A 19,894-nucleotide genomic window follows, 5' to 3' on the forward strand; every position below is an offset into this window, starting at 1 on the left:
GGCTGCATGCTTCAGTTTGTTTATTTTAAATATAACTTCTAAAAACAGAAACTATGTTCTCATAGTTAAAAATTTTAAATATACCAGAGGGTATGTAGTAAGAAGTCTCCCTCACCTCCCTGCCACTCAGTCCCCTCATTGAGCAAACACTTATCAGTTTCCTGCGGCTCTTCTCACAGGCTTTCTGCTAAAGGTGAGGTTGAAAGAGGGGGGCTCCATGGGTATGAGCAGAAGCTGCTGTCATTGCCTCCCCTCCGTCTTGCCAATTCAGTCCTGCTTCGCGGAGATAACTCTCCCCCACCTTCTGGGTGCAACGTGACGTGGTTACTATGCCTTTTCCTCTCCCTATTAGATACTAAGCAGTCCTCCAGATACTTTTAGTCATAACATGGTTTCGTATCAGAAGGAAATGTTGAACAGCAGTTGAACTGACTGAACTTTAAAGTTAAAGCTTCTGCCCTGCCCTCTCCCTGGCCTCCTTCAGGCTGGATGCCACAGTGAGGAAAGGTGGGAGTCTGTGGTCAGCTCCTCTGTTTCTCTGTTTTGTGCTTCTACACCTGCTCTTCTGGCTTCTTCGGGCTCCATTGGGTTGCCTTTGTCTCTCTCAGGGTTAGGGGATGTGAAACCAGTAAAGGAGCTCTTTTTTTTTTTTTTTTTTTTTCAGAGTCAGTTCTTCTGGCTGTTGCACAGATTTCCTCCTGGAAACACTCAACCGTAGCTTTCTTGATGTTTCTAAAGTCTCTCCTTCGTTTTGAAAGCAGCCTCCTGTCAGGGAATCTCACTGGAGAGTGTTGCTGCAGAACATGTTAACTATCCCGCAGAACGTTTACACATGTCTAGATTCTATGACGCTTGCTATGAGGTAACTTGATAGATTTTAGTATTTCCTTTAATTTTTAAATTTTGGTTGCTAGATTTTGTTGATTGAACACAACGATGATGACCAGAAGCTTCACTCTAAGTAATAGGACTGAATTGTTGACTAATAGCTGGTAATTGAGTAGTGCTTTAGAGTTTGAGCACTTTCATATCTATGTTTCTGTCTTCTTTGTTCTTGGCCACACATTTTTTAGTGGGTTAATTCTCAGCTGGAAAACTTTGACTTGTATGTCAAGTACAGTTGTACGTCAAGTACAAGCTTCTCTTCCATAGTTCTGGTGGTCACCAAAAATGATTTCACCATAGTCAGGCTTCCCTCGTAGCTCAGATGGTAAAGAATCTGCCTGCAGTGCAGGAGACCTGGGTTCAATCCCTGGGTTGGGAAGATCCCCTGGAGAAGGAAATGGCAACCCACTCCAGTACCCCTGCTTGGAAAATCCCGTGGACAGAGGAGCTTGGTGGGCTGTAGTCCATGGGGTTGCAAAGAGTCGGGCACGACTGAGCGACTAATGCACACCAGCTACTTTGTGCTGAGGGCTTCCCACGTGGGTGGTGCTAGTGGTAAAGAACCCACCTGCCAATGCAAGAGGCATGAGATGGGGGTTCAATCCTTGGGTCGGGAAGATTCGCTGGAGGAGGGCATGGCAACTCACTCCAGTATTCCTGCCTGGAGAATCCCCATGGACCAAGGAGCATGGTAGACTACAGTCCATAACGTCACAAAGAATTGAAAGTGACTTAACATGCACACATGCACACACTTTGAAGCTGAGGTCACTCCTTGAAGCCTGAGCAAGGACCCCTCTGGGACAGCTCAGGTGGACAGGCTTTCTCTCTCTCTCAGCCTCCATCTGGTCCTGGGAAACTCTTACACACCTTTCAGAATATCCTAGAGTTTTTTGAGAAACAATTAAGACTGTTCGTGCTCCAGGAGGGTTTTAATTTCTCATATTATTTCACTCAGTTCCTTTAGGAACGATCATATCCTGGGAACAAGGAATGTCCAATGTATCACTCCAGGAGTTAAAATCCAAAAGAGGGTTTGTATCTGTTGGTTGATCGAATGCTTGTTTTGTGTGGGTAGAAAGTGAAAGACTTTTCTTGTAGAACATACTTTCCACATGCTGAGATACCTTTGAAGACAAAATATAGTAATTAAATCTATGAATCCATTCAATAACTCAGCATATTCTTCAAAGACACAGGTGGCAGGGAGGCTGAGGTAATTCCAGGCATAGGGCATCTACACAATTGTGGAGGACACAATTCTAGGATGTGGCGGGCTTTTTCTTCCAGAATTATAGTGTTTGAGATGTAAAACTGGGTATAGAGATGGTAGGAACTTACCAATTCCTGTTCTTGGTCCTGCTGCAGTTCATCAGCACACATGATTATTTCACTCAGCATTCCCCCAGCTTTCCCTTTTCCAGGGGTCCTACAAGAGTTCCCACAGACACCGGACTCCACCGTCACCAGCACCCAGCCCATCCTTCTCTGGCTGGGGCTGAAACTGTTTAGAACCTCAGCACACAGCTGGCCTTCAGTGGGCTTTGTTTTGAGACATTAAGTAAGGTGGCTCTGGGACTTAGTACATGCTCAGTTGCTCAGTTGTGTCTGACTCTTTTGAGACCCCATGGACAGAAGCCAGCCAGACTCTTCTGTCCATGGGATTCTTTAGGCAAGAATATCGGAGTGGGCTGCCATTTCCTTCTCCAGGGAATCTTCCTGACCCAGGGATCAAACCCAAGTCTCCTGCATTTGCAGGCAGATATTTTATCACTGAGTCACCAGGGAAGCCTTTAGGACTTGGTGCCCAGTATTAACCAGTGTGCTGCTGCTGCTGCTAAGTCATTTCAGTCATGTGTGACTCTGTGCAACCCCATAGATGGCAGCCCACCAGGCTCCCCTGTCCCTGGGATTCTCCAGGCAAGAACACTGGAGTGGGTTGCCATTTCCTTCTCCCATGCATGAAAGTGAAAAGTGAAAGTGAAGTCGCTTAGTCGTTTCCAACTCTTAGCGATCCCATGGACTGCAGCCTACCAGGCTCCTCCGTCCATGGGATTTTCCAGGCAAGAGGACTGGAGTGGGGTGCCATCGCCTTCTCCCAGTGTGCTCATACACAAACCTGACCCTGAGGGGCACCCAGGAGATTTCTATATTGTTCACATTGCTGTAGCTCAAACACCAAGCTCCCTCCATTCTAATAATATCTGAGTTCTCAAATTCCAGTGTTTTCTTCTCCTACCCCTCTCCTTGTGTGCTCAGTCCAGGTCAATCTCCTAGGTTTCTGTTCTGAAGTGCGGGTTTCCTCCTTCTTAGCAGTTCTTGCTGCAATGAAATTTTGCCCTTGATTTCCATTTTGGAGATTGAGATGCACTCCTGCTTGCTCACCTTCTGGGACTTTCAGTTGTTGCTCAGAACCTTTCACTTTTCTTGCTTCAGTTGGACCCCTGCTGCTGCTGCTGCTGTTGCTAAGTCGCTTCAGTCGTGTCCAGCTCTGTGTGACCCCATAGACGGCAGCCCACCAGGCTCCCCCGTCCCTGGGATTCTCCAGGCAAGAACACCAGAGTGAGTTGCCATTTCCTTCTCCAATGCATGAAAGTAAAAAGTGAAAGGGAAGTCGCTCAGTCGTGTCTGACTCTTCGCGACCCCATGGACTGCAGCCTACCAGGCTCCTCCGTCTGGGCAATCCCAATCCCAAGGACTCTGTAACTGTTCTATTTAGCCGAACATCTGGCATCAGTGGGATCTCCCCCTTCCCTTTCCCCTTTCATCACAGCTTCTGTGGTAGTCCTGCCTTGTTACACTGGCAGATGGAGCCTGGGATGTAATAGCTCAGTTGGCCTGCATGGAGGCATTTACATATATCAGGAGCAGAAGAAATGACTACAGCCTCATGAAAATGATATAAAGGGGTAATGTTAACAGCAAGTGAGGAGAAGATTAAGAATGACCTGGGGTTGGCCACACTATAAAGACAAAAAAAGAAAAACAAACAAACAAAAACACAACCAAAGTATTAAATCAAAGCAAAGATAATCTGATTTGAGGAAAAAGAACTGTGCAATATTTTTGTAAGTATTCCAAGAGATATAGTGTCCTCACTAAAGAAAAATCACTTAAAAGTGAATATCATATTGTACCAAGGTTAATTGCTTAGCTTTGACAAATGTGCCATGTTATGTAAGATGTTAACACTGGGAAAAATTAGGTGAACTCTCTGCACTCTATTCGCAACTTTTCTGTATCTACAGTTATTCCAGAATAAAAAGTTGAAAAAAACACCACCAACGGAAACCTTGAAGTATTTCCATTAGAAATAAAGAACTTCTTTACCCTAAAAAGTTTAGATAAATAAAAATGGTTTTTGAAGGACATTTTAGAAACTCAGTACCTGGTCTGAATATATATTGTAAATAGGTAGAGTACCATATAAATTCTGAAACAATTAGTTGAGGCTTCTTGGTTTCGATTTTAGGAAACTCGTTCTTTCAACAAATAATTATTGACCTATTATGGGTTTTGCACATTCTGAGATTATTCAGTCAACAAAACAGATAAAGATCTCTGCTCTAATTGAGCTTACATTCTAGTGGAGTCAGAGAGAAAGAAAAAATAAATATAAAGGTTATAAATGAGTAAACTATATTGTGTGATTGAAGGTGATAAGTGCTATGGGGGAAAAGAGAAGAGCAGAAAAAGGGATGGCAGGAGGATGTATGGGGCTGGGCTGTGTGCAATTTTAAGTAGCGTGAACCACACAGACCTCTTTGAGATGGGAGAGTGGAGCAAAGATGAAGGGAGCAAAGCATGAGGCTGTCTGGGGGGTGGGGGAAGCACCACAGCCAGAGAGAGATGTGCTAAGGTGGAGCCTGCCTAGATGTTCAAACAGCATCCAGAGGTGAATGGCAAAAGCAGTAACTGATGGATAGAGATGTCAAGATGAGGTCAGGAAGGCAAGAGTGGTGACGGGTGGGGAGGAGTGCAAATAATATATGACTTTGAAAGAGATGGGAAGCTACTGCAGTTTTTGAGCAGAAGAGTGACATGATCTGTCATGTATTAGAAGAATCATTCTTTACTGTTGTGTGAATAGGCTCTGGGTGGGCAGGGGCAGAGCAGGAAGAAGAGTTGGAAGGCTAATGCAGTGATCCAATGAGAGACGGTGCCTTAGGCCAGAATGAAGCAGTGGAGGCAGTGATGAGAAGGGGTGCTATGGCTTATTTCAGCTCTTGTGACCAAATGTTAAACTTTTAAGAAGTTTGCCAGCTAATTGTTAAAAATACCATTATTGCACATTTATTGGCTGTTCTGGGTCTTTGTGGCTGCTCTCTAGGTGCGGTGCACAGGTTTCTCATTGTGATGGTTTATCTTACTGTGGAGCATGGGCTCTAGGCCCACAGGTTCAACAGTTGCAGCATAAGGGCTCAGGAGTTGTGGTTCCTGGGCTGCAGAGCACAAGCTCAATAGTCGTGGCCTAGTTGCTTCAGAGCATGTAAGATCTTTCAGGATCAGGGATTGAACCCATGTCTCCTGCATTGGCAGGTGAATTCTTTACCACTGAGCCACCAGGGAAACCCTAAAAATGCCATTATTAAAAACTAAATTATATAAAGTTACAATTAGATATATTATATAGAAAGCTAAAGTATTAATATTAAATAGGCTTCCCAGGTGGCTCAGTGGTAAAGAATCCGCCTGCAATGCAGGAGATGTGGGTTCAATCCCTAGGTTGGGAAGATTCCCTGGAGAAGGAAATGGCAACCCACTGCAGTATATTGCCTACGAAATCTCACGGATAGAGGATCCTGGCAGACTACATTATAGTCCATGGGGTCGCACCCAAAGACTCAGACATGATTTGGCAACTAAAGAACAACAAAATATTAAATGCTCCAAACTTATAACTTAATTATTTTATCTACTTATTTTACTATAATTGTTTATTATCATCACTGTTTTTGAGGTTGTTTACACCTGTGCTATCCACATGGTGAAGGGAGTCTAAAATAGGGTGCTGTTGTGCATCTCTTCCAAATCTTGTATTTAGTTGCATTTGGAGTTTGTCAGTCATGGAGGCAGTATTTTACACTACAGAAATTGACAAACACTGAATCAGGGTTCCTTTTTAAAGACAGCAGGTCATTAAACACTGCCCAATACACCATTGCTTGGTGCCTTCCCAACTGAACCTAGGGATGTGTACCATACCCCGCCTGATGCTTTCAGGTTCCCTTATTCTGTTATGTCCACACCCATAGAGGGCAAAAGTTTAGAAAAGAGGTTAGACAGGTATCGTTAATATTACAACCAAAGAAAGGAACATATTTCTCTTAGGCTTCATAACATGAATACATGTTTAGTTATGAAAAATCACCCTACCTGTGATTGAATCTTCAGTGCTGGTCCCAACTTTAATCCCATAGCACTTCGAAGATGCTCCTCTGTGAGTAATGGCAAAGTTTCTCCATCAATTGCATGATCTTTAAATACCTTATTAAACATAAAAGATGTCAACTTTGTTTGAATGTCTTTTTTTAAAAAATCTTGTTTTACATATAGATTTTCAGCTTTGGAGGAAACATTAGGACTGCTTGAGGATGACACAAAATTTGTAACATTTCTTATTTTCAGTTACTCTCTTTTCTGTGCTCCAATGGCATGTTGTTTGTGTTGTTTAACAACCCTTGGAGTTCATTGCAATTCTCTCTATGAAAGTGAAAAGTATGAAAGTGTTAGTGACTCAGTTGTGTCTGACTCTTTGTGACCCCATGGACTGTAGCCCACCAAGCTCCTCTGTCCGTGGGATTTTCCCAGGCAAGAATATGGGAGTGGGTTGTCATTTCCTTCTCCAGGGGATCTTCCTGACCCAGGGATTGAACCTGGATCTCCTGCATTGCATGCAGATTCTTTACTGTCTAAACCACCCAATTCTCTCAATATAGAACTCAATTTCAACATGGAATAGTTCTTACTCGAGGGCAGGCCCATGTTTTACTCACTGATGTATCTGTAATGCAGTGCCTGGTACAAAACAGATGTGCAATCATCCTTGCTGGACAAATCAATGAATGAACAAATAGTCTGAGTGAAGGGATATGGGTAAAAACCATTTCAGGCAAATTTCAAACTCTCACATTTACAGACACAGTGCCTCTGTGCCCTGCCTTAGATGAGCAGTGAAGGGAGGAGAGGAAAATGCAAGTGAGAGCTGTTGATAACACCAGCAATTTCTGGGAGGGGAACCAACTTTAGTGAGGAAACAAGAGCAGGACTTGATCCTAAACACATTTGAGAAACACCTAGAAATAATTGTGCCACTCCTAGCGGTGGGGAAGGAAGCACTCACATCCTGTTGGTAAGAGATAATGAGTCAGTAAAGTTTGGGGTCTTCGAGTTTATGTGGCTTCTTGGTACCTGCAAGGGAACATTTGGGATTATAAAGTATGAAATGCATGTAATATTATTTATTACAAGAGTGGTTAATATGAACTGCATATGACTGTGAATCACTTACTGATTAAAAATAGCGAGTTCAAACAGATTCAGTCCATCAGAAGTCAGCAATGTAACATTCGTTATACAAGGGATTTCATGTTTCCGGCTATCAGACTTTTGTAACTCCATTGTACCAGTGGTTGATGTGGCACTTGATAAGTGGCACAGATAAATTTAAAAAGTGACTTACCTACAGTTAATGACTAGTAATAAAATAATAAGGTTATACTCCTTGAGTAGGAAAAAATAGAACAAATATTTTTAGCAGGTATGCAAAAGATAAGTGACTTGAAGAATACAACTTGCCTCATAAGTAACTTGAGATTTTGCTTTCTCTAGAAGCCTCAGATATAATGATGAAATTAGAATATATTGAGTACTTACAAGGTGCCAGGCACTCATTAATACAATGGTCCTTTGAGAAAGTATTATACTATTATCCCCATTTACAGATGAAAAGACTGAGACACCAAGGAGAGAGGCAACTTGTCCTAGGTCACATGTCCAGAGAGTGGAAAAGCCAGGGTTTGAACTTGTACTTTCATAAGCTATACTCTTAACTACTACTCTGTGACTTTTCCATTGGTCCCATGAAAAGAACAAAGGGAGAAAGAAAGAGGAAAGAAAAGAAAAGAAGAATTTAAAAATTAACAGCATTACACTGAAGGAAAATGTCACAAAATAAGATCTGAAAACAATTCTCTCTAACATCAATTAATTACGATGTAGTTAAATCATAATGTCCTTTTCTTGCTTTCTTTTCCTTTAATATTTAAACCGAAGATAATGATGTCAGATTTAGTTGGTACATTGTTGCTTGGAATTGTGTTATTAAAATCACTTGAAAAAGTAAATTATATACTTGAAAATGTAACATTGACATAAACCTCAAAAACTTGCCAACCCACCATTTTTATCTCTGATTTCCCCATTTTTATCACTGATAAGTGATACTGGTTTTACTTTCCAACTATCCTAGCAATTCATTATAATTTAAAAAATAGTATTTATCTATCGGATTGAATTATATGTGTAGGCATTTTAACATATTGCCCTAGCACAAAAATGGAATTTTAAAATAGTTAATTTCCTACTTTTCAAATGTATTTCCTTCTTGTCCTTTTTAAAATAAAGTACATATTTCTGTTATTATGACAAGTAGCCTAAAACTTGTGATACAGAAGTACATGCCTCCAAAATGTTTGCTAAATTGATGAATAGGGCATATAGTAGATATCTCTCATTCTTCTTGGATGTTTGGCCTTTGAACCTCCTAATTTTGGGAGAATCCCCGCATCTCAGGAGTCTTGAGGAGACTGAAACTAAAGGGCTTTCCCAGTTTTCCCTGAAGCTGGGGTGTGGGCACATGACTCAAGCTTCATCAATCGGAGGCTTCTGTTTCAGGAGAGCCAATGACATAAAAAGGAAGAGATTATTAGGAATGCTCTTTGGGTTCAAAACCAAGTTAGAACTCATTATGAAGGAAGTATATTTCAAAATGTCTTATTTAAAAAATGAAGTCACTTTACTTTAAAAAAAAAATTTAAATGTTACGTCACCTGAGCATAGTCTGAACAACCCGGAAGGCCACTAATGAAGTTGTACACGTCATTCACGGTCCATTTCTGAATATCTTCATTCAAAGACAGATTTTCCTTGATTGTAAGCAAGACGTGTGTCCCTTTAAAATGGAAAGGAAATTATTTTGTGGAAAAAGGTGAAGCTAAGAGTACAGTTGTATATGTAGTTACATTAATTGCCACATATTCTATTACCACAGAGCAGCTCCTTGATGTAGATCTATATGTAACCCCCTTAAAAGCTACTGAGTTACTGAGAGATGATTTCTAAAAAAGCTTAGCTGTCTCCTTTCTTTTCTTCCTCTAGAGGATCTTTAATGACTGCCTTATCATAAATAAAAGCAAAGTTCCAGCTTCTCTCAGATTTCAATAGAAATACCCTGTGGATTTCATTCTCCAGATTAACACCATGTTCTATGATATTACATAATTTATGATGCTCTCTAAGCCATACAAGAATTTAGCTCTATCTTCATCAAAATGGCAAATTAATACTTTGTCAGGGAAACAAGCTGGTGTGGTGGCTAGATTACACATACCCCAATCCCTGTGTTTTAAAATATTTTTATCTAAAGAAATTCCAGTTTTATATTTTTTTAATCTAAAAAAGTTCTAGAAAACTTTTCAGTGTGTTTGGCAGGGGATAGTGTGTTAATACTTTTAGGTTAAACTGTATCATAACAATAATAAACATTGAAAGAGATTCTGTTTGTCTATTTTTTCTATTACTACACTTAGATACAGGGGAGATTGAATCATACTTCTAAGAAAGAAGCCCCTCTATTTTGTGCTGAAGAGACTAAATTAGATTAAAATTTTAATTAAACATTCTGGTAGGTTTTCCCATCCTTCCCCATATTTATACCTTTCTAGACTTCACTGAAAATTCTCTATATAATAATATATAAAAAGAGGTACATTTCACTGTTATGGCTGATTGGAACTAATGTAATAAGTTTTTCAAGAAGGGGTAATTCTAAGTAGGATAGATAAAAAGAAACACAATGGTCACAGATCACTGTGTAATAATCTCACAGACCTGACAACGTGTGGTTCCTGAGGATTGGCCTCTGGACACCTACCTGGCTGAGATGATCGTCGAGCTGGGGGGTACACCCCATTCTTTTCTCCACAGGCTGCCAAACCATGCTCAGAGGGCTTCTCCTTCCCGTCGTCCCAAGCCTTTTCTTCCAGGGGAGTTCCCTGAGCTCCCCAGGGCTTTCTGTGGCTGGGCTCCAGCTCTCCACAGGTGTCAGCAAGAGCTGTAGTTGGCTTTCCACTGGTTTCACCCAACGTGTGATTGTCCAGAGCCTCCATTTCTGGGTCTTTCGTATACTCGTTCTCTTCATAGAGAACTGCGTGGGCTTGGCCTAGGGGCTTCTCTTCTACTTGACTTTTAGAACTCTCAGTGTCACTGTCTAGAACTTTCTGACTCCCGGTACCTCTCCTGAGACGACGACATTTATGCCCCCAGTTCTCTGTAAAGCGTGGACCAGTTGCCACTATCATGGGGTTTCCCTGAAGGTTTCTCAGGGTGCTTCTGTGAAGGTGCAGGTCACTGGCTGGGAGCATGCCCCTGCCATGGTAGGTGGCTGGGCCCACAGGGATACTGGAGCCATAAATGAATGGGATCCCTAGGCCTCCTAGTCCCTTAGGATTAACTTTTTCTATTCTCCTTTGCTGGTAAATGGCATGCATTTCCATTTCCATCCTAAAAACAAAACAAAATATTTTATAAACACAAGAAAACCATTAGAAAAATACTTTTAATGGCCTTCTGCCTTCCCTAATGTAGAACCTTGCTTCTCCTGTAAGTCTTTAGGCCATTTATCTGAAGTTTGCTGGGCATAAACATGAATCTCCCTGAAAGCCATTGGAAGGAGAGTTTAGAGTAAGATCAGAGGATGAAGGGTTTGGCTAAGTCTCACAGTGGAAGTCCAAGGCCGGTCTTTAGAACATTATCTCTATTGGATAAGGCAATTTTAGCAGGGATGGGGAGAACACAACACAGAGTAGTTTCTTGCCAGAGAGTAATCCTCAAAGAAACTAAAGTCCTGGGAAGAAGGTTTTAAATGTTGCAGTACAATTTTAATGAGACTCAAGAAATGCAATGGGTCTCAACTGCTAAAATTAATGACGTGGTAAGGATAGGGGAAAGGAGGAGTGGAGGGTTTGTTGGCATTTTTGCTTACTTTGTTTATTGGTCATCACCTGAACCCCTTAGTGTCCACTGATGAGAACGTTGACTCTGATGTCTTTTCTCACCCACAGCCATACGCTGGTCATTATTACTGTCTTCTCCTGATTGCTGACGGCTGCTTTTAGGCTAATGAGGGGCTGTCTGGGCTCTGATGGCATAGTTTGAAGTGGGATTGGCAAGCTTGACTCCTCTCTTCAGGCAGAATTGAAGTCATTTAAGACAGCATTGCCAATATGAATTTCAAAAGAATCATAAGTAGGCATTTAATTATGAGACATCAACTGATTATTATGATCTATAAACTTAGCTTCACTGTGTAATCTCTAATCTTGCTTTTATCTTTAACCAACCTGTGTACATGTTTGTATATGTCTCTTTTTGTAGTATTCCTGAAATACTTTTTGAAAGTAATCAGAATGTGTGTGTATATATATATAATCAGTGAATACACATACACAAATCCCCGGAGAAGGAAATGGCAACCTACACCAGTATTCTTGCCTGGAAAATCCCATGGACAGAGGAGCTTGGCAGGCTATAGCCCATGGGGTCACAAAGAGTCAGACACAACTTAGCGACTAAACAATAATGACATATACACAAATGTAACAACATATACAAAAACAACAGTATACAAATATAATAAATGAATGAATATATATAAAAGTATATAAATAACATATATATGTATTTATATTAAATGGATACACAGACAAGTGAGTGAATAGAAAATAATTAAAACAAGATTGTTACATTACCTGGCAGTATGCTGCCTTTGAATCATTTCATTTCTTCTAGCCATTGCCTTTACGGATTCAGGTGGCAAAATGCCCCAACCTTAAACAAGAAAACCACCATCCCACCCCATGAACAAATTAAAAATATCCACTTGAAGATACTAAAAAGAAAATACAATGATTTAAAACAGTATCTGCAAAAAACTACCAACTGAGCACAATGTTGGAAATGATGTCAGTTCATGACTGTCAGCATCTTAGAGTCACTTTGGTGGTGGCATGATAACACTAAATAATTTTGGGGGGAGGGGCTGTACTGTATGGCTTGCAGGATCTTTTTTCCCTGATACTGAACCAGGGGTCCTGCAATGAAAGCACCATGTCCTAAGAACTGGAATGCCAGGAAATCCCCCAGATAATTTTTTTTCTTTAAGTATGGGTCTCATAATTGGCAATGTTTTCCTACGATACTTCAAAAGGAAAAAGATGAAATTAACTGTAGATCTCTTGACTACTTGCTTTCGAAGTAAAAATTGATGACTGTTTTGGGTTTTTTTGGGGGGTGCAAGAAGAATTAGTTGACCTTAAAAAAAAAGTAACTAAATGCTTCCTGATGTACTGAAATCCCTGGAAATAAATATAGTGATTTAAGGGGATAAAATACGAAGTTCTCTATGTTGACTTTTTGGTGCAGCTGAGGCAAATACTTTTTACAAAACAATTTCAATGGAGTTGAACAGCAATTCCGTTCTTTGTGTCAACCTTTCAAAATGTCTTGAAATAATGTCAGCATCATCAGAATTCAAGGCTGTATTCTTGCCTGGTAACTTCATGCTTATATTGATTTTTTCTTTTTTCTTTTTTCTTTCTTTGGATTCCTAACACATTTAGAATCTATGCTGGTGCTTCTCAAATAATCCATGGTGAAGGATTATTTTTTCTTTTAAAATTTCCAACCCATCATGGACTCTTTAAAAATACATAAATGATGTTTTAGAAAATTGAAATGAAAACAAGAATGAACACAAACACAATTTGAAATGATCAGATTAATAGACATAAAATTACCCTGTCAAATGGCTGTAAAAGTTTCTAAACCTTTCTGTCTATGCATTTATTGTTCAAACATTTCTCAGGCCAGCATAGGTCTACAGACCATACTCTAACAATAACAGATACCCAAATGACACTGATTATACATAGTTTTGTTCAATGATAGTTTTTCATGTATAAATCTGTTCTCCCCAACAAGAGGGCTAGTATCATGAAGGCTAGAACAGATTTTATATTTGCCTTGCACCAAGCTAGCAGAGCTCTTTAAACTCCTGTTAATAATAACCTATCTTGAAGTATACCATACTCTATCTATTTTTATGAGATTCTTTCTCAGTTGTAAAATTCAGAGGCTAACCTCTAAAACTTCTTCTGACTCTAAAACTCTATGTTTTTGTAGTTCAGTGGCTTCAAGATATGCTCCTTGAGATAGCAGGCAAGCATGAAATTGCCAACCCATGGGCTAATCCCCAAGGATGCAGGGAACGTCACGTAAAAAGACCAGTGCAGAGGGCACAGGTCTCATCATCTAGATTTTAGCATCCTGTAAAATCTGGACTCATCAAATCTATTTCAAGTTTCTTTCTCTTTCTTAAATAGTTGACATCAAATTTAGTGCTAGTCCAGTTGTAATAACACACTCTTTACCTAACATCCCAATTTTTGAAATTGATTCCTGTCTCAATTTCTCTTTTGCTAACTTAACTTAGTAGCTCATTTTTTATAGGACTGAGGCCCTACCTTGCTCTTGTTTGCTCTCTTACACATCAGCCTTGGGGTGGAAGACTGACCTCTGTACCTGGGACAGGTTGTCAGCCTGCCTGTTCATATCCAACTATTAGTAGTTTCTGGATTTTTAACCACTAAAAAACTCTCTCTGGGTCAGTAATGCAACTGTTTCACAGGTCTGCTTATCTGTTTGTTACCTATAACTTTGGGCTATGTATTTCCTGGGCTTTTGCTGCCAGAGGGGGCTACCATCCAGGTTCAGCTGTTGGGCCTGTCATACCCAGCGGGTGTGTCCAATTTCAGATCTGACCCTTGCTCAGACTCATCAAAGTGGATCCATGCACTGTGGTTTGTAATATGGTCAAATCCAGGCAGGTCCGCGTCTTCAATGGCCCTGGCACCAATCATATTTCTTTTTATCTCAGGCTTTTTACTCGCATTATTCCTATCAAAAGTTGTTGAAATTGGAGAACCGGGGCAAACAGAAACTCATTGAATACAGTTTTGAGAAGATAAGATGCATCAGTTTCATCTTCAAAATTGTGAGGAAATTCTCACCTCTTATTCTCTCTGGAGCCCCACATTCATGTTCTTGTTGACACTATGCTGAAATTGCTCCTATTTAGATAATTAATGACCTCCGCAAAGCCACGTCTAATCATATATTCTTGGTCCTTGTCTTACTTGATCTCTGAGCTACATGCTTGACACAATTGCTTACTCTTTCCTTAAAAGCACTTTCTTCCCTTGGCTTCCAGGCCTCTATCCTTCCTGGGTTTTCTCCCACCCCACTGGTTGCTCCTTCTATATCTCTCTTCATCTTCTAGATCCTGTTGGTGTGTCCTAGGGGTCATCCTTTTAACTTCTAACTCATCCTTTTTAACTCACTTTATAAATGATCTCATCAAGTCTCATATATACTGATGATTTCCAAAAGTATATTTCCAGGTTATCTCCAGATGTCCTCTCTAGACTGCAGCTGCCTTCTGGACATCTCCTATTGATTGTCAGGCAGGCATTGCAAATGCCTGTGCTATCTCTCCCACCCCAAAACTCTTCCTTTCACAGTCTTCCTCAACTCAATGAATAGCAACTTCCCCCTCCCATTTCTCAGCCAAAATTTTTGATGTCTTCCTTAACACTTCTCCTCTTCTCACATCTCATATCTAAACTCTGAGCAAATCCTGTTGTTTCTCCCTCCAAAGTATTTACAGAATCAAACCATTTCTTACTATTCCTACTGTAACCACCCAGGGCCAAGCCATCATCATCTTTTGATTATTCTAATAGCCCATCAACTCCCATCAGTTTAACTCCAGAACCTGAATCCTATCAAGTCTGTCCCTAACACAGCAGCCAGAGTGATCCTGGTAAAATGTAAGTCAGACCATGTCATTCCTTTGCTCAGACTCCTCAAGAGCTTTCCCTGTTCTCCCAAGTAGAAAGCGAGTTCTTACTGGCCTATCAGACCAAATATAAACTGCCCCAGGGCCTTTTACTCTCAGATCTCATCTCCTTATGACTTCATCAGTTCCTTGTAAGCTAAGACAGATATTAATTGCAGATTTTCATGTTATTCATCAGTAAATTGATGGTTTGAGGAGTTAAGCAACTTACACAGTGGTGGAGCCAAGATTTAAACCTAGGTAGTAATTGTAGAAAGTATAAGCATTATTACCATACAGTTTTGCCTCCAAAATTTAGCAATAAATTTCATGGCAAGCTTAATGCAGCAATTCAGTTCACAGTGGTTCCAGAGATGAGACATCAGTTTCTCATACCTGAATAGACACGATTGGACAGCAAGTTTGGCATGTTTGCATTTGCTAGAGCTGAAGATCCAAACTGGGAAGGAATACAAAACTGTCTTGGGTCAGCTGGTGCTACAGTAGGAGGCAATAAATCTCTAAGGAAAAAGATACAAAATAGGTAAAGTGAAAATGGATTTGTACAAAATTTCCATTGCATAGGCAGTGAGATTTTTTTTTTTTAATTGCTATACGGGATTCTATCATTTCTTCCCCAAATGAAGTATGAAAGTCCTGCAATCTCTATTGGTTTAAGAAGAAATATAATAAGAAAAATGGGGAGGCAGGACTCTAGTAGGGAAGGGCTGACTCACCTGACAACATAACAGAGAAAGCAGGAAAGTTTTAGGGATGTTAGGGAAAAAATGATCGAATCAAATCAATATCAATCTTTGATTTTTCATGACTATATACTGTTCTTGACCATAACAGTCTTTCCTCATTTGATGAACACACTCTGGCTTGAGTTTTGCCATCTGGAATCAGTCACTACCTGGACGGACGATTTACCAAACTTCAGTGGTCTCTAGAAGTCCAACTCTATTGTTCATGCTCTGTGAACAAGTATAATAATGAATTTTACTTCCTCCCCAGATTCCAGAATATATATTCAAAAGAAAAGAAGATAGGAAGGTGCCAGAATGTACAACCAAAATACTGATAATTTCACTTTTATTGCAAAGAAAGAATTCTTCCATCACAGGAAACCTAGGATATCACACTGTTAGGGACTGACTTGTGTCCCCTTCCAAAATGCACATGTTAGAAGTCCTAATCACCCCATGTGGCTCTTTTTTGGAGATAGGACCTTTAAGGAGGTAACTAGAGTTAAATGAAGTCATAAGGGTGGAGCCCTTACCCAGTAGGACTGGTATCCTTATAAGAAAGAGAAGAGACACCAGAAGTGCTTGCATACAGAAAAAAAGGCATGTGGGAACACAGTGAAAAGGCAGCCTAGTCTGCAAGCTGAGGAGGGAAGCTTTGGGAGAAACCAAACCTGCCGGCACCTTGATCTAGAACTTTTAGCCTCTAGAACTGTGAGACATAAAATTAAGCCACCCAGTCTGTGATATTTTGTTATGGCAGCCCTAGCAGACTACCCATCCGCATTTGCACCTAGGCAATGCCTTTCACATGGCAGGTGCTCATTAGCTATTTACTGAGAGAGGGTGTCAAAGAGGTTTCAGAGGGTAAGTGATGGGAACTTTGTTGAAGATGTGGCCCCCAGACTTTCTACACCACAGTTCCTTGAGATAACATTAGACTATAAGACAACACTGAGGTTAAAGCGTTTGAAAACTTAGGAACGTCCATTTTCTCCTTAGACCAGAATATCACATTGGAGAGGAATACCTATCCACACTTGGAGGTTCAAATGGTGAGGGAATCACTGGAATTCTCTGCTGCCCTGATGCTGACAGTAAAGGGTTCATGGCCATCATTGGATTTATCATCAATATCTCTCGCCACTGATGGAGTTCTAAAAAAAATAAATAAAAGATAGATATGTTCACATATACCTCCATTTTTTGGTAGACTAAGTTCTTCTTGAAATGATGAACACCTTTTGTATTTTCCCAATACTTGGGAAGACTAGCTACACCAAGCTTTCAGTTACACAAAATCCCCTCCATTGTAAGCACCCAGATCCAATTGTTGAACTCTGTGTGCCTTTGGAATTTGTTGGAGAGTCCACAAATACCACACCACACGACGACCAATAATAAAATTAAACCAGTTTTGCAAGATTCCAGAAATACCATTTTCTTTTATTACAACTCATTTTGATTGCTATACTTCTTGAGGCACAAATGCATGTATGCTCCTATATGTTAAATTTGAAAAGATTAAAACAGAAGAGAGGAGGAAAATCTTCCTAAAGGCCCAAAATACATCTAATTAAAGTGAATAGAGGCTGATTTCACGAGACTGTGTCTAACTAAAACAAGTTATATCCAAACATATAATACATAAACACAAGCTTTCATAACTTTGTCTACAACCTAGTGATCAGAAAATGTGACCATTGTAAAAGAGATAAAATTTTGCCTTATATTTTCTTGTTAATTATTAACATTCTTTGAATAATTTAAAATATTAAGAGTGCTAGTCAAACAAGTCCTTAAGCTTCTTCATCCTCAATTGTTACTTTTTAAAATATTGAGATGGACAACTATTTTTGGAAAAAAAAAAAGAAATTAGGAAGAAAATGTTCTAACTTTTCAAAGTAGCAATGTTTCTTTTTCTCTTTCTCATGCATGTATTTAATTTTTAAAATAGTTAATACATTTATATGATTCCAAAACTAAAAATATAGTGGTATTTAAGTAGGCAATTGGGCTTCCCAGTTCGGGCTAGTGCTACTGGTAAAGAATCCACCTGCCAATGCAGGAGACATAAGTGAGGTGGGTTCGATCCCTGGGTTGGGAAGATCCCCTGGAGGAGGGCATGGCAACCCACTCCAGTGTTCTTGCCTGGAGATCCCGTGGACAGAGGAGCCTGGCAGGCTACAGTCCATGGGGTTGCAAAGAGTAAGACATGACTGAAGTGACCTAGCATGCTTGCATGCAAGTAAGCAATCACTTCTTCAGCTTCTTTTCTAGATCTAAACCTACTGATCAAATTGGAAATTCAAGTCCATAGGTCACTTAACATTGGCTTTCACCATTCATAAATTTTTGAAAAAAGTTCTTTATGTGGATTTATTTTCATTGTGTATCTGGGAGGCCAATGTAATTTTCTCTCTGACAGTGGCCTCAGGGTAGTGACCAGTCAGACTCAGGATACAAATATCTGCCAGATGCCTGCCAGCCAGGGTGAGATGCCAGGAAAGAACACAGGCCAGGTGTATTGGCTGTGGGCTTGCATCTCTGGTGAGGACGCTGTTCCGTGGCTTGGATCCTCCATGTCTGAGGTTTGGTGCACAGCCATCATTTTCCCCATAGTTCATTATACAAAAGAGCAATGGGCTAAGCCAGGCTGCTCAGTTGGTGCTAAGTGGCCGGGGTGTAGTGGGCTCTTCCAGTTTTTGGAAAAGTAATTTTAATAAAGGCTCGAGAACTCTGTTCTTTCACCGTGGGAAACAACAACGCAGGACACAACTTGATGTTTCCTTTTGAAACATTACTGAATATTGATTTGTGTCATGAATTGACAGATTCTGGTAGAAGTTTGAACTTACCTACGAGTGAGACAGAATCTTTGAAGCTACAACATACCATGTTCATCTTGCATGTTATGAGATGCCTGAGACAAATGTGGAAGGAGAACAAAGAAAGGGAGCAGTACAAAATCCCTCCAGAGCAAGCATCGCCTGGAGGCTGACCACCCTGCTACCTTACACATGTTACCACAGGGACGTGCCATGGCGATTAGTTAACCAAAAGTTGGTGAGATTATCTCACTTTGGCATTCCTCCAAAGAAGGCTGGGCCAAGGACTTGAATGCAGGTAAGGTGTGCAGTGGTAAAGAATCTGCCTGCCAATGCAGGAGATGCAAGAGGGTTTGATTCCTCTGTCAAGAAGATCCCTGGAGGAGGGCATGGCAACCCACTCCAGTATTCTTGCCTGAATAATCCCATGGACAGAGGAACCTGGAGGGCTACAGTCCATGGGGTCACAAAGAGTCAGACACGACTGAGCACACACACACACAAACACATACACACAATTCATTGGGAAGGGAATCCCAGGAAGCCTATATGAGGGAGTGGGTAAGTGAGACTAGGGAGGGAAGAAAGCCCACAAGAGGTGAGTTAAAGTGTGAGTTACCACTATGGGCAAACCTGCTGGGAATACTCTAAGGGAAAAAAATTGTGTACACATCTCATAACTGTCCCAGTGAAAGACGTAGTGTTGGCCATTTACCCTTTGATTTCTGTCAGCCCCTGCTAAGGGGGCACAATTCTCCCTTGCACCCAGGGTATGTCTAAGCTAGATCCAACTAGCTCCTACAGTGTGGGTGAAAGCCTTCAGTCTGAAGCAGAGAGAGGCAGGGGCTTGAGATGGGATATGGCCTCTGTGGTTACAGGTGAACTCAGAAAGGTTAATGGGGTAAGGCAGCAACAATGTGTGGTTCTTTGAGGCCAGGTGATTACCTTCCAATGTCATTCCACCGGATAATCGACACAAATGCCTTTCTTCTGGACCTCCGGATTTGCCAGGCAGAGGCATATTTCTACAAGGCTCTGTAGGGTCCATGGTCTGCAACCACACAGCATGATTTTTTTCAGTTATTCATGTGTTCAGTGAAACAAGTGAGAAACTCACGGGTATCAGGCCCATGGAGCTGAAGAAGTGAGGCATCAGAGACAAGTCTCATCCAAAGCCCTCCTTGGTACCATACCTGTTCTGGATTCCACAATGCTTGGGTCTGCTTTCTTTCCTTTTGTGCAATACCAGGGGGGTTGAA

At 40.8% G+C, this 19,894-nt stretch overlaps 1 protein-coding gene across 1 annotated transcript; it reads right to left on the reverse strand.

Annotated features, from left to right (window-relative positions):
• Positions 1-669: 669 nt before the first annotated feature.
• SAMD7 (sterile alpha motif domain containing 7) lies at positions 670-19,683 on the reverse strand. Its single transcript, XM_055570334.1, has 8 exons — positions 19,581-19,683; positions 16,838-16,964; positions 15,458-15,582; positions 11,916-11,994; positions 10,040-10,668; positions 8,937-9,058; positions 6,262-6,372; positions 670-2,012 (listed from the first exon to the last, which is right to left on the reverse strand). The coding sequence occupies exons 1-8, from the start codon at positions 19,681-19,683 to the stop codon at positions 1,836-1,838; spliced, it is 1,473 nt and encodes a 490-aa protein (XP_055426309.1). The 3' UTR covers positions 670-1,835.
• Between the last annotated feature and the right edge of the window lie 211 nt (positions 19,684-19,894).

This window comes from Bubalus kerabau, chromosome 2, assembly GCF_029407905.1.
Source record: "Bubalus kerabau isolate K-KA32 ecotype Philippines breed swamp buffalo chromosome 2, PCC_UOA_SB_1v2, whole genome shotgun sequence".
Lineage (NCBI taxonomy): Eukaryota > Metazoa > Chordata > Mammalia > Artiodactyla > Bovidae > Bubalus > Bubalus kerabau.

Coding starts and splice junctions, on each gene's coding strand:
- SAMD7 (XM_055570334.1), bottom strand. CDS start 19,683: ATGGACCCTACAGAGCCTTGTAGAAATATGCCTCTGCCTGGCAAATCC. Junction 9,059..10,039: donor TCGACGATCATCTCAGCCAG/GTAGGTGTCCAG, acceptor TCCATTTTAAAG/GGACACACGTCTTGCTTACA. Junction 6,373..8,936: donor GTTGTTCAGACTATGCTCAG/GTGACGTAACAT, acceptor ATGTTTAATAAG/GTATTTAAAGATCATGCAAT.